The sequence below is a fragment of the Sapajus apella genome, unplaced genomic scaffold, assembly GCF_009761245.1.
Source record: "Sapajus apella isolate SASKATOON/1434 unplaced genomic scaffold, GSC_monkey_1.0 scaffold62, whole genome shotgun sequence".
NCBI classification, from domain to species: domain Eukaryota; kingdom Metazoa; phylum Chordata; class Mammalia; order Primates; family Cebidae; genus Sapajus; species Sapajus apella.
This window is the reverse complement of record NW_022437002.1, coordinates 14,784,776-14,804,157: the sequence shown is the minus strand read 5'-3', so window position 1 is coordinate 14,804,157 and position 19,382 is coordinate 14,784,776. Positions and strand designations below refer to the sequence as shown.

At 46.1% G+C, this 19,382-nt stretch overlaps 1 protein-coding gene across 1 annotated transcript; it reads right to left on the bottom strand.

The window, feature by feature from the left end:
• Nucleotides 1–2,353: 2,353 nt before the first annotated feature.
• On the bottom strand, nucleotides 2,354–19,092 carry TMEM269 (transmembrane protein 269). The gene is made up of 7 exons (XM_032247588.1): nucleotides 19,082–19,092; nucleotides 18,049–18,550; nucleotides 13,315–13,460; nucleotides 9,926–10,023; nucleotides 9,100–9,243; nucleotides 8,231–8,431; nucleotides 2,354–4,758 (listed from the first exon to the last, which is right to left on the bottom strand). Exons 1-7 carry the CDS (start codon nucleotides 19,090–19,092, stop codon nucleotides 4,631–4,633), a joined length of 1,230 nt encoding a protein of 409 aa, XP_032103479.1. The 3' UTR covers nucleotides 2,354–4,630.
• Between the last annotated feature and the right edge of the window lie 290 nt (nucleotides 19,093–19,382).

Here is a 19,382-nt window from a genome sequence, read left to right as displayed (position 1 = left end):
GCCAACATATCTGGCCTTTTATTCACATTTTAAAAAGAAAAAGATTTATCTTCTACCTCTAAGAAATACCAGAGTAAGGGGTCCAGAGGCCATTGTGTCCATAATTGGAATAACATTGAATGCCAAGGGTCTTATAAGCATAATCAGCGAAAACTAGGAACACATCATCTCTGCTTACCTGCCCAGATTTCCCTCATCCTGATGTGGTCCATCCCCAGTTTCTCAGTAGTATGGGGATATTTTTGAAGCTTTACGTCTAAAACCAATAATGACAGGACTGACTTTGGAAGTCAGGCTCCCTGGGTTTGACTTTAAGATCCACTACTTGGTGTTTGTGTGGTCAGATGTCAATCGTTGTTTTTTTTTTTTTCGAGACGAAGTCTTGCTCTGTCTCCCAGGCTGAGTGCAGTGGTGCGATCTCAGCTCACTGCAACCTCTGCCTCCCGGGTTCAAGCGATTCTTCTGCCTCAGCTTCCTGAGTAGCTGTGATTACAGGCTCATGCCACCACACCTGGCTAATTTTTGTATTTTTAATAGAGATAGGGTTTCACCATGTTGGTCAGGCCGGTCTCGAACTCCTGACCTCAAGTGATCTTCCCACCTCAGCCTCCCAAAGTGCTGGGATTACAGGCACGAGCCACCGTGCCCGGCCCCAAGTCAATAATTCTTAAAAGTTTTGGTCTCAGGGCTTTTCTTATACTCTAAAAATTGTTGTATGTATCATATTTGCTTCATTAGAAGTAAGTTTAAAAAATATTTACTAATTCATTTAAAAATGATAACCCATTATAGGATAACATAAATAACATTTTTGTGAAAAAAATTTTCAAAAATAACCATTTAGTGAGAAGAGTGGCATTGTTTTACTTTTTTGCAAATCTCTTTAATAGCCAGCATAATGGGAAAAAAGCTGAATTATCATAAGTGCTTCTGTATCTGGATTCTCATCTTGTTTTGGTTGAAATACATGAAAAAACTCCGACCTCACATTGATATGTAGTTAGAAAAGAGTAGGGTATTTTAATAGCCTTTTCAGGTCATTGTACATAATCTTTGATACTATACCAAAACTCAGCAAGTGGTAGTTTCTTAAAGGTTAGTTGTAATATAGAATCTGATACCATGTCAGTTATCTTTTTATACTCTGTTACATTAAAATCCTTCAGTCTTTGACTCTTTCCCTATGAACAGATCTTTCACCCATGCACGATTTTGTAACATCATGCACTGATCATTTAGAAAACATTGGTTCACCAAGTTATGCGGATTTTCCAAATGTTACCACATCGCATTACACAACATCAGAAATATTTATTCATTAATATCCCCACTGATCTCACCAGAAAAGTCTGAGTATTGGAAAAGTGTCAAACTCACAGTGACAGTGAGTTTGGATACAAGTTTTCCAAAATTCTAGTTTTCACTTGGAAGCTCAAATTTTATCCTTGGCAACAAAAACTATTTCTTGAAGCAACAGGCTCTCTTCATTTGTAGTTTCAGAAAGACAAGTGTGAGCAACCCTAGTTTGTCTGTCAGTCATCCTTTCATGTTTCATAAGAAAAGAAGCTAGTTCAGCTCCAACTCAAACCAGTGCTTTTCCTCCAGAAAACCATCATCACCGCAGTATGCAGCAGGAATGCTTTATGTGTGCTTTCCATTTCATTCCACAGAGTATTAAAAAGATGTGTACTCTGGGGCAAAGGTGTAATTAATCATTTTTACTACTTCGTCATGACATTCTTTAGTTTTTTTGTTTTTTACTGTGAGCCTGCAGCAATGAAAAGTACGATAATTAGCAGTACTGTTTAGGGCCACTGCCCTGATTCAAACCAGGGTGCCAGGCGTCTTGCCCACCATTGCTTTGCTCCATTGCAAAAATGTCAACAGAGTGACATTTTAGCCCCAGTTTTAGGATTAAGAAAACAGTTTTGACCCTGAAAGTGTCTCAGGAACCCCAGGTATCCACAGGCCACACTTTGAGAACTGCTAATCTGAAACCTGTGGTCACTACCTCATTGTATTGTTTAGGGGATTATGTGAAATAGTAAAATTCAAGGAACAGTTCCTGACACATAGTAAGTTATATGGTATAATATAGTAAATGTTAATTATACGTTTACATAGTCAATGTTAACTATTATTATTACTGTTATTCTTTTTTTTTTTTTTTTTTTTTTAAGATGGGGTTTCACCATGTTGGTCAGGCTGGTCTTGAACTCCCGACCTCAGGTGATCCACCCACCTTCGTCTCCAAAGTGCTTGGATAACAGGCGTGAGCCACCACGCCCGGCCATTACTATTATTCTAAATTGAAATATGTATATATGGGAAGATAAGAAAGCTAGAGGGTACAGAAAGCCATCTAACATTTATTTAACATCTTTTACATGCCATTCATTAGTGTAGGTGCTTTATGTTCATCCACATAAAACATCACAGTTGTTCAATCCACAAAACAACCCTAAAAGAAAGTAACTCCTCCATTTTACAGATAAGAAAATAGGCTTAGAGAGATTAAACATTTTATTCAAGGTCACAGGGCTAAAAGAGTAGCAGAATTCTCAGTCACTTGATTCTGCTTATCAGACACAGGAGTAGGACTTCAGGTTAGGAAGAAGGGGCTAGAAGTTGACCAGGAGGGAAATGTACACTCTCTCTCAAGTTTAGGACAAAGAGAGCTATCTAAACCCTGCTAGCTTCATGTATTCATCTGAGAAGTGCAGATTTCTTGGCCTTCTCACTTGTCCCTAAGAGGAAGCCCAAGAAGAGACATTCTATTTTAGAAAACCACTGTCTGAGGAAGTGAAGGCATTGAATGGGTAGTGTTAGTTTCTGAGACCCTCAAGACCACATAGAAGTACAACCACACTCTCAGAGGGGTGCAAGGAAGCATAGATCCCTCTGTTACCCAGCTGACAGCTGACCTATAACTATCCTAGTGTCATTAACCTACAAAAAAACTGGAGGCAATTAAGCATGAATTGTTACTGTTACAATCAAGCCACAATTTACACATCCAATGGGTATTTCACTTTCAAAGCTGTCCTCCTGGGGGTCTATATATTTAACTCTGCTGCTATCACTTAAAATGGACATGGCAATTCCATCTTTCAGAATTGTATCTTTTTCCTTTCAATATAGTTTCAAATTTTAGAAACAGCCACCAGTCGTTTGAGCCCAAATATGATACCTAATTTGATTTAAGAATAGGACATAATTGGCTAATCTCAAATGTTTGGTTTTTGGACAAAATTTAGTCAGTTCAGAACAAAACATGTTTTTTGCTTTTTGGTTTTGTTGTTGAGCATCTATTATTTGCAGGCACTGTTATACCTGTTTGGTCCTTCAGAGTTATGTGAAGACCATTTTCAAATTGGGGTTTCTAAAATGCTTTGATTAAAGGGAGCATCACATTGAAATGAATGTACAGCATTGAAGGGCATAACACTGAAATGTCTAAGCCCCTGTATATTTGTTAAAATTCTCACCACGTTATAGTAACCTTGTATGTAACTTAACTAGAATCCTCAACTAAATCAATTCACACAGAAAGTCAACATTTCTGAGTGCCAGGCACTATGGCAGATAGCAAAAATACAAAACCTAAAGTGAAGGAGATGGAAAGTCATGGGACACAGGCATCTCCATCTAACTAGGAACATAGGAATGATTTCACAGGAAGGCACTGTCTATTCCACTAGAGCCAAATCTTACTTTGGGTTATTTTTAACCATCTAATTTGAGACGAGATGTATATTTACCACATACAGTGTTCTGGAAACTTCAAAAAGTTATATCCAGGGTAGAAGGTGCTCTGGCGCAGTCTCTTGAGGGTGGAGCAGAACCAGCCACCAATCCTTTTTCCACCATCTGGGAGGTGGAATGTCTGTCCATGCTGGGGGCTCAGTGAACCTGAGCTCTTGGTGAGGTACAACTTTTCTATACAGTACTGTTTATTTCTATTTGATTTGGATTTTAGACTATGAAGTGGCATCTGAATAGCTAGAGTTTAGTAGTTTCCAGCATTGGAAAGAAAATCCACAGAGATCCTGCAAGCCAGACGATGCCCTATGTCACCAATGTATCTAATCACTAAACAAAGCAAAAGGCAGCAGCTTTGAACTGTTAAAATACAGAATGTTTAAATTACAAAATCCTACACACATTCAAACTGGGCAACATGAGAGTCCTGTGATTGCTCTATTCTCAGAGCCAGAGTCTGCAAAAGTAAGAAATGCTTCAAGAAGCCCCACCAGGCAGGGCTGAGGCCGAGGTCATACCAGTTCTGAAGGATGCTGGTAACAGAGCTGGAACTCAAACCCAGCCCCCATTGAGCTTGAGGCGAGGCGGGGGTTGTAGGGGGTGGGGGACACATTCTGTTCTACATGACATAAACAAAATAAACAAGTATTGTCTCCAAGGGAGTCAGAACCCTGAATAAAGAGAAAGAAGCGAAGGCCACTGAGCCTACTTTGGGTTTCTCGCTTCCTGGCCACAGACATACCATGTATCTAGTATATGACAACACAGGTACATGCAAAGCTTTAGTGCAGCTAGACAAGGCTTGACCCAACATGCTGACACAAACCCCACAAAGGCCGGTGCGAGCTGGTAGAGCTGCTTAGCTTCCTCAGTGCTGTGACGAAAGACAGGCTGCTTTACCCCACAGAGCATCTGGAAAGAAGATGTATGAGAGCGACCATACCAGGCAGTAACAAGCAGACAGAGACAAGGGGGAGAAAAACAGCATGATGACACCTGGAAGAAGAAACAAATGCAGGCACTCAATTTCTAGGAAACTGTCTTCTATGCTTTCTACCCTCTACCCTCCTGTCCCAACCCTTCCATTCTTTATTTTTCACCCACAGTGCCTAAGAAACAAACAAAAAGAGGCAGGAGCCCTGTCTTCAAGTTCAGTTTAATGGAGATAGGTAAGTAACCAGACAAGCATAGCCCAATGCGGTCTCAGGTTCCATTGTGTCAAATTCACATCAGAAGTCTCAGCCAAGAAGACATTTGAATTGCCCTTGTTAGGGAAAACAAGACAAAAAACAAAAAACCCTAGTTAGGAAAGAAATCTTCCTCATTGTTTTGAATTTAACATGTGATAATGACCAATGCAATATTATATGTATGCAGAAAAGAGTTTACGTCCAGGCTTAAGACTGCTATCCTCAGAAAGGACTTCTTGCAAGTCTGGCCCTTGGCTGATGGCTGAAAACTTGAATAGTAAACAGTTCCCTAGACCAATATAAAACTTTCCCCAACTGATAAGAATGTCTCACTGTACCTAGACTATCCCTATGAGCACAGTGGTAACACCTGCTTTCCTTCTGGGAGTGTGGAATTTTGGTACATGGTAGGCACAGGGTGCTGACGTGACCATCCCCCAATAAGAACTTGGGCACTGAATCTCTGATGAGTTTCCCTGGTAGACGACACTTCATTGTACTGTCACAATTCAGTGCTGAGGAATTAAGTGCGTCTCGTGACTCTACTGGGAGAGGACTCTCTGAAGTTTGCACCTGGTTTCCCCTGAACTTTGTCCCACGCACCGTTTCCCTTTGCTGATTTTGCTTTGTAACCTTTTGCTGAAATCAATCTTAGCTATGAGTACCACAACAGGCTGAGTCCTGTGAGTCTTCTCAGGGTTGTCTTGGGGACTCCCAACACAATTTGCACTCAGATTCACCACCAAAAGGCAAAAGAGCACCCACATTCATGAAATGCCTACTTTGCACTAGATACTCTGCTAGATACGTACATTTTTTCATCTACACTTCACAACAATCCTATGGTTTAGAATTGTCTGTTTTTCATATGATGAAAACAGAAAGTAACCCATGCAAGGTCCTGTTTCAAACCCACTTCTGCCTGACTCTTCAAAACAAGACATAATGCCTCAGAGAACTCAAAAAGAGGGCAAAGAGAGTATGCGCCAATGCATTTCCATGGGAATGATCACCACGTATCCTGTAAGAGAAATCAGAACATACGATCTGACAGGAGACCACTTCTAGGAGTAAGAAGCAGTTAAGGATATGCATGGGCATTTTGGAATACTGCATTTCAAGAATTGATCTGTTGAGGCAAAAAGACAATACTATCAGAATTGTCCTGGAAAGTACATGGCCGGTGTGTTGGCTCATGCCTGTAATCTCAGCACTTTAAGAGGCCAAGGCAGGAGGATTGCTTCAGTCCAGGAGTTTGAGACCAGCCTGGACAAAAGAGTGAGACCCCGTCTCTACCATATAGATATAATATTGGAGTACTTTCTGTTAAAAAAAAACAAAAGTATACGATAAAAGTTCTCAGAGTACTGGTCACAGGCCAATTCTCAGACGTATGAAGCTCTGCTGGGGAGAAGGGACCTCAGTCTAAGAAGGTGACTGGCTGCCTTCAAGTAAGAGGAATGTCCAAAGAAGCCATTTTGAAATCTACCCAGTAGGGCTCTGGTATTAACTATTGTCAAAATCTGTAAGGTGCAGTTTCCTCCTTTACTCAGAGAGCAGGACAATCTAAGGAAGGCTGAGGCCAAGCACGTGGTTTATTTTGAGAAGTGGGGGATCAGTAGTACCTACAGGAGCAAAGAACACTAAGAAATTCTACTGCTATGAGATAGGAGAAGGGGAGGTAGAGGAGAAGGGGGAGGCTAGAAACGGACACATCTGTGCCAGAGGATTTATATTTATTATCTCATTTAATCTCAGTAATCCCGCAAAGTAGGGATTAGTGGCTTCGTTTTACAGATGAAGAAAACTGAGCTCAAAACAATGAGGTATTAGCCGAAGTTCATGTAACTAATAAGTGCCAGAGTAAGAGCTTGGGCTCGGGTCTTCCTGAGAAGCTTCTAAACCCAGAAGCCTCTCACCAGCATTCTGCCTCTGCCACCTAAGGTGTAGGAGGCGCCAGCTACTAGAACTTGGATAGGGCTGTTGGTGCTAATGTTACCAAAGGTGTAAGCCTTAAGGGAAAGGTCAGGATGAAACCAAAGACCCTATAAACTAGAGTCGACTCACATGGGAATAATGGAAGAAACTCTGGGTGCCCATAGATGTTTGTCTTGTTTACAGAATCACATTTAAGAGAATAAAAACCGATATTCTTTGAAGGAAGCCCTAAATCCGGGAAAGCTCTAGGGGGACTTCTGCAAGGTCCCAGTGTGACCAGGAACTCAGGGCCTGGAACCCAGTGCTCAGTTACTTCACCCCAAACCTTGTAGTCATCCATGTCTCCTCCTTCTTCCTCAATGTCAATTCTATTTCCAACATTTATCTCAAATCTATTTACTTCTCCTTATCTCCACTGCCACCATCACCTCTCATCTGAACAAAAAGTGGGTTATCCTACTTACATTCTCAGTCCTGAAATCTATTCTCCACATGGCAGTCAAAGCGATCACTGAAAACTGCTGCTCCAGTTGTACCACTTCCCTGCATAAATCCCTTCAGAGGCTTCTCATTTGCCTTTGGTATCAAATCCCAAATCCTGCCAGGTCCACTCACCTCGTGGCCTTAGTTTGTGTCACTGGCTGTCTCAGCAAGTTTCAGCCATATTGCTCCACTAATGCATCCAGCCCCTGTGGCCCCAAAGACATCACAACGTACTGTTCCTCTGCCTGAACTTCCTGAACCTCCCCATCCTCACCTGGCCACTCCTCCTGTAGGTCTCACTTAAATGACACCCACTTAAGGATCCTTCCCTTCCCTTCAGATCATCCCAGCCTGAACTAGGTCACCCTCTGACACTGTCTCAGTGTACACTACTTGTATAAAACATACAGTAAAACTATATGTTTCTAGTTATTCCTGCCATTATTTGTTTGATATCTGTCTCCCCTGCAATCAGGCTCTAGATTCAGAGGCAGGGACTGTTTGCTAAGTTTACCAATTTGATTTCCAGCACCTGGCACATGGTGGGTGCTTCCTAAATTTCTATGGAACGTATTAACATTTACCAAATATATACTGAGTACCTACTATGTGACTGACACAATTCTGAGCACTAGAATATAATATTAATTATATTAATAGCATGAATAAAAAAGAGTCCTATTGGGGGCAGGTTTAGTGTTTATAGACAGTAAGAAAACTAGTAAATATGTCAGATGATCATGAGTTCTATGGGGAAAAATAAAGCAGAATAAGGGACAGAGAAAAATGCTGGGGTGAGGTACAGTAACAATAAGCGGCAGTGATGACAAACTGGCCATGGTGACATTTTCACTCACCTCCTATATAAACCAATTTTTTCCAGTTCTCAGACTCTAGGATTTTGTCATGTGGGTAGTAGCTCTGGTCCATCATGAAGAGAATCATGAGTGAGGCCATGCAGCAGAGGATGAATGTGTTGCCTTTGGTCAGAAGGGAGGTGGAAGCCAAGATGGAGGACGCATACGGGCAGGGTAGACCCCTGTATGTGGAGCGGACTCCTGCCGGGAAGAACACTGGAGATTAGTTGCTTCTGTCTGCCCTAAGGTTACCTAAATGAAGCAAGCCCCTCTTTCGCTGAGTATTCCCCTACCCAGGATACAATATTCCCTTAAACCCAAAGGCAGTGGCAGGCTGAAAATCATTTATTCACAAAGATGATGCATGGGTTTTACATTGGGTTTCCATGGGAAAGGAGACAGCCAGCTAGGACCAGGGTGTGCCCTGGCTCCTAGGAAGTCTCTGCTGAAAGGGTCCTTTGAGACCTGCTAGTCTAAGCCCTGTGCTGTATCTTCTGCCCTCCTCACGTTGTGACCTTAGGCAGAAGAATTTCCCTCACTGGAGCATGGTTTCTCCATCTTTTTTGAGAACTGGAGTACAACCTCCAGTTCTAGTCCAAGAATCAATATACTCCATCCAAAGATCACAGGTCATGCAGTGAGACAGAGGCATAGCTGCTCCAAGAAACGAAGGCCCTTGCCTCCCAGCCCAGGGCTCTGCCAGTGCAGCCTACAGGCTCCAGTGGCATGGGGCATGGGGCATGCAAGGAGAAAGGAAGAGGACCTCTGAAAAAGGACTCAGTAACTGCATCCCAGGCTTCTGACATCTGACAGCCCCCCGTTCTGTGGTCCCCTGCCCTCTGTTCTAAGGCAACCTTGGTTCCACTCACCAGGTGAATAAAAGCACAAGCGGAAAGAAGCAGCTGACACATAGATGATGGCCAGGGTCCCACTCAGAAGTCCGTCCACGCCTAGGAGCAGAGCGGAGGCCAGGCCGAAGGTGGTGAAGATGGCAAAGTCATTCAGCTCAGCTCCTGCCCCAGAGGGCCCAAAGTTAGAAGAGCTTACACTCCGATAGCTTGCACCTTAGCCTCACTCTGGTGGGGGAGCTGGGGTAGTGACAAGAGGGGTCCTGAGGTCCAAGAAAGCAACAGCTGCTCCCCTGGGGCAATCTGTAGATCAAGGCTGGGATCTCCTCCTGGCTCTGCCTTGAACTGGCCAGTGGCCCTGGTCAAGTATTTCCCTCTCAGGTCTTAGTTTTCCCATCCCTTAACATGCAAGGGTTGGACTACTGTCAGATACAAACTGATAAGCTGTGGGACTTTTTAAAACTAAATCTTACATGGAAGCATTTTACTGTATTTTAAACCAGCTGCTCTGCTGGTTTAATTTTCATCTCCTCTCTGCCAACCTCCTCTCACCCCACCCCTCCCACTTCCACTCCAATATCTGGATGGACCCAGAACAGGGAAGCAGGGCAGATGAGAAAACTGAAAGACTGAGCAATGGTCAATAAGTGAGCCAGCAGAGGAGCTGGAGCTGCACCGTGGGGCTCCTGAACTCCTGCCCAAAGGCTGTCTCTGCTGCTCTCAGAGGGATGTGAACAGGGGTGGATGCCTGATGAAGGCCTTCTGGATGTTAGATGATAGATGAAGGAGGTGACCTCAGATGGATGCTACTGGGGGCAAGGATTAGGGGCTTGGGGCCTGGACTCACCCAATTTGGAGCAGATGTTGAGGTGGCTGGTCATTGCCCTGACTGCCATGTCTAACAGGAAGCTGACCAGGAGCATCCAGGAGGCATACTGGCGTTTCCTAAAGCACAGGCAAGCAAGCCCAAACGGGGCAGCACTTTTGCAGTCTCCACTGGAGACTCTCCCCAGCCCTCCATTAGTGCATTAGTATACGCTAATATACTTCTTACACACTTCCCACACTTGCACACATACACACATCCCTTCATGTTCCCCACACTCACATCCTGATAAAGGCTGCTTTCGCACCACACATGCACACACACATGCCTACATCCCTCACAAACTCTTAATCTACAGTCAGAAAGGAGTGCCCCAAATCCCCTAGAAAATCACTAAGATCCCTTCCAACTCTAAGCTACCAGGCATTTTTGATGGCACAGGTGACCTAAGTTCTAGCCCAGCCTCTGCCACCATCTCCCTATGAATTCTTAGGTAAATCACTACCCCATCTCTAGGCCACTCCCCCATCTGTAAAATGGGGAGTGTGTGCTAAATGATTTCTTTAATAGATATATGCCTATTCAGATGACTTGGATCTCCTTGTGTGAGTTTTGATAACATGTCTTTTAAGGGATTGATCATTTGCAGCTACGATATCAATTTTGGGGCATAGAGTTGTTAATAGCATTCCTTTATTATCCTTTTAATGTCTGTGGAATCAGTAGTAATGGCCCTTGTTCTGTTTCTGATATTGGTAATTTCTGTCTTTTCATTTTTTAACTTGGATAGCCTGGCTAGAGGTTTATTGATTTTATCAATCTTCTCAAAGAACCAGCTTTTGGTTTCACTGATGTTTCTCTATTAATTTCTTGTTTTCAATTTCTTTGATTGCCACTCTAATTTTTATTTTATTTTTTACTTTTTTGAGATGGGGTCCCTCTGTCACCCAGGCTGGAGTGCAGTGGCATGGCCTCAGCCAACTGCAACCTCTGCCTCCTTGGTTCAAGCAATTCTCCTGCCTCAGCCTCCAAAGTAGCTGGGCTTACAGGCATGTGCCACCATGCCCAGCTAATTTTTATATTTCTAGTAGAGACGGTGTTTCACCATGTTGGCCAGGCTGGTCTCAAACTCCTGACCTCAAGTGATCCACCTGCCTCGGCTTCCCAAAGTGATGGAACTACAGGCATGAGTCACTGTGCCCAGCGTAATTTTTACTTTTTATTTTATATGCTTACTTTGGATTTAGTTTGCTCTTCTTTTTCTAGTTTCCTAAGGTTAAAGCTTAAATTATGGATTTTAAATCTTTCTTTTTTTGAATATATGTATTCAATGCAGGAAATTTCCCTCAAAGCAAAGCACTACTTTCCTTGCATCCTAAAACTTTTGATAAATCTTGAGTTCATGTTTTTTAGTTTAAAACATTTTTAATTTTTCTTGAAACTTCTTTTATCCATGTGTCATTTAGAAGTGTGTTGTTTAATCTCCATATATTTCAGGATTTTTCAGCTATCTGTTATTGACTTCTATTTCAATTTCATGTGATCTGAGAGCATACTTTTGTTAAATTTGTTAAGGTATGTTTTATGACCCAGAATGTGGTCTGTCCAAGTGAGTCTGAGAAGAATGTGTACTCTGCGTAGTTGGATGAGCACTCTATAGATGTCCACTTTATCCGGGTGACCAATAGTGTTGCTGACTTCAACTATGTCTTTGCTGAGTTTCTGCCCACTGGATCTGTCAGTTTCTGACAGAGGGGTGTGGAAATCTCCAACCTTGATAGTGGACTCATCAATTTCTCCCTGCAGTACTATTAGTTTCTGTGTCATGTATTTTGATGCTTTAAATGATTTCCATAAGCTCTTTCAGACCCCACATTCTTGATTCTGTGCCTCCATCCAGCACATGCTCCCAGGTCCCTCTAAATGCTGCCACCACAGCTTCAAGCAAACCTACCCTGAAAGGTGCATTCCCAAGTCTGTGCCCTGAATGCAATGCTTAGGTGGCCCAGAAGGAGCAAAGGGCCTGACCTAGACCACAGCTGTCCCCAAACAACCACAGCATTTCCTTTGTTTAGACCTAGACCCATCTGTCTAAAAGGGACTGAAGCTACATAAAAATACTAGGGGCAGTATCATGGCATAAAAATTACACTCCCAGAAAATTAGGCTGAATTAAGAAGATGGGGATTTTTTGGGCTGGGCACAGTGGCTCGTGCTCGTAATCCCAGCACTTTGGGAGGCCTAGGCAGGTGGATCACTTGAGTCCAGGTGTTTGAGACCAGCCTGGGCAATATAGTGAGAACTCATCTCTAAAAAAAAAAAAAAGAAAGAAAGAAAGAAAGAAAAGGCTTTTCTTGAAAAAAGAGATTTTCTGGCCAGGTGTGGTGGCTCATGCCTGTAATCACAACACTTTAGGAGGCCGAGGCGGGTGGATCACGAGGTCAAGAGATCGAGACCATCCTGGCCAACATGGTGAAACCCCATCTCTACTAAAAAATACAAAAATGAGCTGGGCATGGTGGTGCATGCCTGTAACCACAGCTATTCAGGAGGCTGGGGCAGAAGACTCACTTCAACCAGGGAGTCGGAGGTTGCAGTGAGCCGAGACCCCACCACTGCACTCCAGCCTGACGATAGAGCAAGACTCGGTTTCAAAAGAAAAAAAAGACAGAGATTTTCTACTGTAGGTGTGCCCTACTTTATTAGACTCCAAATACGAAGACATAGAGAATCATGAAAATTTCAAGCTGAAAGTGTGCTTAAACATCATCAAGTAAAGTCATCTTATTTTATGGATGAGAAACAAATCCAAAGAGAAGTCACTGGCTGATGGTTATGGACAATCAAGTAGATTACAAGGATGTTATCTGCATCATAAAGGATTTATCTTTGAAGGACTGATATCCCAAAAACATTGACATGGGATTCAATTTACAGAAATAGAATTTGCTTACAACATTTTGGGGGAACTTATACAAGTCTCGGACCTCCCAGAACAGTGCTAATTTCAAATATTCTGCCAGGTCATGTGATCTTATTTAAGAATTAGAAAACATGAACAGTGGCCTACCCAAAGATTGTATAAAGGCCACCAGAACAGAATCTCTTGGTTTTATCATAAAAACCATTCTAGACTGCCATAGCTGGAATGAACTACAGAGATCATAATGCAAGCTCCTCATTTTACAGAAGGAGAAACTGAGGCTCAGGGATGTAGCCTAGCCAAGGTCTCATCAGGTATGTGGTACAGCTAAGTCTGGGATCTTGGCCCATTGACTCCTAAGCTACTGCACTTTCCCCAGGTTCACTGTGGATTCCTGTGCCTCATTGCCTGCTCTCTAGAATCTCCTCCTTTCCTCATGCCATTGGCTCCAGCTCTTGGCTAAGAGCTTGCTGGGCCCCAGACCTACCTGCTAAAGCTGAAGATGATGGAGAAGAGCCCCAGGACCATGTTGGTCAGAGATAAGGTATTGGTAACCTCCTTCCAGGAAACGTCATTTATCTTGGAATGGCTCTGGTCATGGCTCAGGAAGAAACTGGTACCCTTACCTGGGGCCTAAGAGAGAGGGGCAAAGGGTTCCCAAGGTCAAGGAGTCCCAGAAGAGGCTCCCAGGGACCCATTCCACTAGACCTCACCACAGAATGGCACCCTCCCTACATTCTGTATCACATCACTGGCTGGACTAAGGGAGACAGGAAGTAGATGAACAAGACTCAGGAGGTAAAGACAAAGGTGCTGAGGATCCAGTGTCTTGGGAAAGCTCAGTAGCAGAGCAGGTGAACCAACACAGCATAGTTTCCATTCCCTCTCTGACTGCACCTTTGCCCTGCAGCGCAGACATCTCTCCAGTCCATATGCTGATCCTCCTGGAGCCCCATGGCCCAGAATAGAGGGGGTATGGGCCCTTTTCCCGAGTGAGAAGTGGGCCCTTGTCACGGATCAAGGGTTGGCTTGAGAGAGAAGTAGCGCCAGGAAGCCCTGTTTTCCCACAGTCCAAGCTCCCTCTCTCTGAAGCACAGGGCTACAGCTGAGGTGCCCCAATGTCCTGGTTCTGACAGGCCCCAATCAGAACAGCAGGCCTCCCTCCACAACGGAAGAGATGACAGATTAAAAATGAATGTGTAGCTGGACACGGTGGCTCATGCCTGTAATCCCAGCACTCTGGGAGGCCAAGGCAGGCAGATCACCTGAGGCCAGGAGTTTCAGACCAGCCTGGCCAACATGTTGAAACCCAGTCTCTACTAAAAATACAAAAATTAGCCAGGTGTGGTGGTGCACGCCTGTAATCCTAGCTATTCAGGAGGCTGAGGCAGGAGAATTGCTTGAACCTGAGAGACAGAGGTTGCAGTGAGCTGAGATCACACCACTATACTCCAGCCTGGGCAGAGAGAGCAAGACTCGGTCTCAAAAAATACTAAAGAATGTGTACAACACTGAATAGTTCACAAATACCTTTTCACCATGTTCCCTTCCCAGCGTCTGGTGATGACCTCAGGACATGGTGCTAGAATTCTCCCCTATTTTAGGAAACTACCATTAAAAGAAAAGAAGATGGCCAGGCGCAGTGGCTCACACCTGTAATCCCAGCACTTTGGGAGGCCAAGGTTGGCAGATCACGAGGTCAGGAGTTTGAAACCAGCCTGACCAACATGGTGAAACCCCGTGTTTACTAAAAATACAAAAATTTGCCGGGCATGGTGGTGGGCACCTGTAATCCCAGCTACTCAGAAGGCTGAGGCAGGAGAATCTCTTGAACCCAGGAGGAGGCTGCAGTGAGCCAAGATCGTGCCGCTGCACTCCAGCCTGGGCGACAGAGCAAGACTCCAACTCAAGAAAAAAAGAAAGAAAGAGGCCAGGCGTGGTGGCTCAAGCCTGTAATCCCAGCACTTTGGGAGGCCGAGGCGGGTGGATCACGAGGTCAAGAGATCAAGACCATCCTGGTCAACGTGGTGAAACCCCGTCTCTACTAAAAATACAAAACATTAGCTGGGCATGGTGGCGCGTGCCTGTAATCCCAGCTACTCCGGATGTTGAGGCAGGAGAATTGCCTGAACCCGGGAGGCGGAGGTTGCAGTGAGCCGAGATCGCGCCATTGCACTCCAGCCTGGGTAACAAGAGTGAAACTCCGTCTCAAAAAAAAAAAGACAGACAGAAAGAAGAAAGAAAAAAGGAAGGAAAGAAGGAAGGAGGGAGGGAGGGAGGGAGGGAGGGAAGGAAGGAAGGAAGGAAGGAAAGAAGGAAGGAAGGAAGATATTTGCTCAAAGTCATACAGTAAATAGAACCAAATCCCATTTGTTTGATTCTAAATCTGGTGTTTCTTCTGCTGGGGGCATAGATTTCATCAGGAGGAGCTGTGTGGAATGGGGGCAGTGAGGGAGCTTGATGGCCAGGCCCTAGGGGCAGCAGCAGCCTCCCTGTGTATGTGGGAGCGGCCTAGCCCAGGTCCCACAGCACTCCCTGTCTCTCCCACAACAGGGAATCGGCTGGTCCCACCCATCTTCACAACCTGTCTTGTCTCTGTTTTCACTCTAAGAACAAATATGTACACCTTACACATAAAATGCTTGTAAAACTGAGTCTCTTGGAGAAAGAGTCCCATTCCTCCCCAAAACTGAGAAGCCCCACTGGTTGGGGCAAATGTACTAGCCATAAATAGATCCTGAGTAAAATAAACAAGTTCCAAGGTGTTCCCAGATCTGTCTTCTCATTTAATCGTCACCCATTTCAAAGGTGAGGATTAATCTCACCTCCCGCTCTGCCTCCATCCAGCCCCTCTGTACAGCCTCAGGACCCAACTGGTCTGGGCAAGAGGTGAAACAGACCATGATCCTTTCTCATAAACCCACCACCAAGAGGCCAGCAGCTGGGAGAGCTGACTTGGAGTTTGAAACCAGAGTTTACCAGTCCTCCATGGGCCAGCCTCACTCACCAAAGGGGATCAGTAGCTACACGGCCAAAGTCACTGTGATTCTGAAGACCTTCTTATGCTAGGGCCCCTAAGACAGGAAGCAATGCAAGCCAGGGAAATCTGGGAGGGGAAGGGGACAAGCGACTTGCTGCACACTCCCTCCCCATGAACCCGCTGTAATGGTCTCTTCTGGATCTCTGGGCTGACCCCAGCAAGATCAAACATCCCAGTGTCTGCTGCTCAGAGCCAGACAGCAGGTACCCAGGGTCTGTCTACCAATTGTCAGGCATTGCTGCTGCCTCTGTGCTACTTCACAGCTGGTTAATTTCTAATTAATGGTCAATTGTCTACTATATTATCTCTTTCATTATCTCCTCCATTCACAAACCACTTTCACATTTAGGATTTCCATTGGCCCTGTGAGCGCCGTTAGGCAAGAGTTCTCATCCCTACTTTCCAGGTAGGCAAGGAAGACTCAGAGATGGGGGGAACCTAGCTCAAGTTCACACCAGAAGTGGTAGAAATAAGACTTACGATTTTGCCTTAAGTGTTCTTTCCCCAGTGCTCTGCTCTCTATTAACCAAGAGGACTGGACATTGTATTGGTTACATGCTCTGCCTGAGCCTGGGGCTGGCAGAAACCTTGTTCCCTAACATCACAGAGTTTACAACCTCTCCAAGGAAATGAGTGTCTTGCATGCATGTGGAGACTTAGACTCTATTCACAGTGGTACCTTATCTTACAGATAGGGAAACTGACATTTCAGGAGAGTTAAGTGACTTGTCCAGTAAATGGTGGAGCCAGGATTTGATTTGGGTCTCCTCTTTCCCAATTAAATGCTGTTTGCAGCAAAATGCACAGGTCCCAGGTGTGAAAGGATGTGGACTTGACAGTAAGGGCTGTAGAAGACTTCGGAAATAAGGAACCACCCATTCATTCAGCAAACATTTGGCCAGAGGCAAGATTTGGTGCCTGGTGCTTGGGACACAGAGAAGATTAAGACCAAGGAGCACGGTTTAGCCTCAGTGCCTAACCCTGCACAGGAAAGAGGCAACCAGGCTACTAAGGGAGCACCGAAGCGGGGCACGGCCTGCCAGGGGGTGAGAGAAGGCTCCCAGGAGGGATGGGGGCTGAGGCTTGACACAGCACCTGCCTGCAGGAGTAGATCTCGTCACTCCCCAGCTTCTGGAATGCCCTCAGGATGGAGTCCAACTACTGCGTTTGGTAAGCCAGCCCTGCTCAGCAATCCCAGCTTCCTCTCTCATTCCTCCTCCTTCTCAGGACCTCCCTATGGTCTTGGGTTAGTTAGTGTTCCTCTTTGGGAACCTCCTAGGACATCCCCCCAAGCATGTTAAGTGCCCCTCATCTGTATGGTCTTGTCTTCTTGTGCTCACCATGTGGCACTCTGTTTTGGCACAGCCTACCTTGGCTTCCTCCTCTCCTACAGGGGATACAACTTGAGTTCTGGCTGAGGTCCCCTGTGCCCAGTGTGAGGCCTGACAATAGAAGGTGTTCCCTGTTTGTTAAATCAACATCGCAGGTCACTCTGGTGCTTCCCCAAGGCCCTCTCACTGCACCAAATCTATCGACCCTCTATCTAACCCTGCCCAACATGGCCTCCAAGAAGCTTTCTCAGATGAACACTCAACAGTCCAGCCCCTTCCGCACACCCAGCAACTACCCAGTACTTATGATCTTCCACTTACTCATTTTTTTTAAATGCTATTTATTTATTGCTGATGGCGGCTCTGTGCCAGGCCTTGTGTGGCTGGGGATGGGAGAAGAACAAGAGCCAGGCTGAACCGTCCAGCAGCTCAGAGTCTGGTAGAGGAGGCAGCTGTGTGTAGGGACAAGTGTAATGTTGGACAAGGGGACATCCTAGCTGCTATGGAGAGACTAAGTATGGGGTGGGGCAGGGGAAGTTTCCACTCCTGTGGTGACATTGATCAGGGTCTCTAAGGATGAATAAAGAATTAGGAGGGGCATTCGTGGTGGAGGGAATGAACTGCAGCTGCGGAAGCACGATGAGGAGGCTGGATCCCTGGATTCCGGGAGAGAGGGGTGACCAGAGGTGACACTGGCAGGGAGGCTGGAGGGGGTGGTTGTGCGGGTGTGATCTTGAGTGGCAGCCTGTGGATGGCAGTGTGGTGTTCAACAAGGGAGCAGAGTCCTGTTCAGACACGGGCAGGGAGCGCAGGAAGGCTTGGAGGGGACAAACTACAGAAAAGGAAACACGCCAGAAGCCTGGGAGTTGCGGGGGAGACGTGAGGAGGGGAAAAGCCGGGCTGTGGTAGTGGGGCTGCAGGGGAGGGGAGAGTTGAGTATGCCTCTGAGGTTTCTCAGCAGCGGGGCGGCGCCTCCGCGGAGTGAAACCATCCAGGTGGAGCGCTCCAACCGGTGACACGTGACACGCATGGCACAGACACGGCGACGCCGCTTGCGCCAGTTACAGACTCTCTTCCCCTCCATTCCCTGCTCCTTTCCTGGAGGCTGGAAACCCGTGCCCCGACAGAGGGCTGGCCTCTGGGGACTGGACGCGGTCCCCTGGCCCACTCTGGTTGTCCGGCGGCTGCCCGGGCCTGGCTCCAGCCGGGACCACCCTGGAAAGACAGAGCCGAACTGGTCGCTGATAGCACCCAGGGAGCAGCGCTTCTCGCCCCTTCCACGCGGGTGCAGAGGCTCACCTGGGGACAAGGCATTCCTACACGGGATAGGGGTCCGTGCTTCTGCCCGCTTCCTGTGTGGTGGAGAGGGACAGCCCTGGCAAGGGGCGCGGCTCGCTGGTGTCCCGGGCTCCCACCCTGGCTCTTAGCTCACAATCCCAAGAGCAGGGGAGGGGTTGCAAGGTCTGTAGTCAGGGAGAAGAAGGGCTCAGTTTCCAGGGGCGCCCAGGTCTTGCGGTGGGGGCAGCAGGGAATGGAGAAGTCTCGGGGAGGGGACAACTCCTCTACCTGGGCGAGACTGGGAAGGCTACAAGGTGGAAACTGCGGCCCAGGCGTGTGGGCCTGGAGTGGGGCGGGAAGTGCGCTGGAAAGGGGAGGCTGTGCGGGGATGCTGAGCCAGCCTCTGCGGGGCCCCTAGAAGGTAAGCTCCATGCGGGCAGGGCTGCTTGTATGTTTCCTTAGCTGCTGTTCCCTGTGCCTGTAAGAGCATAGGCTCACAGGAATACTATTTGGATGAATGACAAGCTAAGAAATTTGGACTCAATCCTGAAGAAAAGTTTTTAAGTAGGAAGGTGACATGATCAGGTTGTTTCAGAAAGACTAACCTGGTAGTCATTGTGGAGGAAGGATCTGCAATCCTGCAGGACAAGAGGCAGGAGAGCAACAGATGGGATGGGAGGAAGGAGCCCCATCAGGAGCCCGTGTGAGATGGAATCCCAGGGGTGAGGGAAGCAAGAGGAAGGGGACAAGAGCATCTCAGAGGTGACTGTCTTTGGCAGTTGGGCTGACAGAGTGCTACAGAACAAAACTTTTTGGTATTGGGTAAGGATTTCAGGCACTGGTTCTCAGGTAGCGCCCACCCTCACTAGCCCACCGGAAGCAACACTGGAGCAGGGATCACTTTGA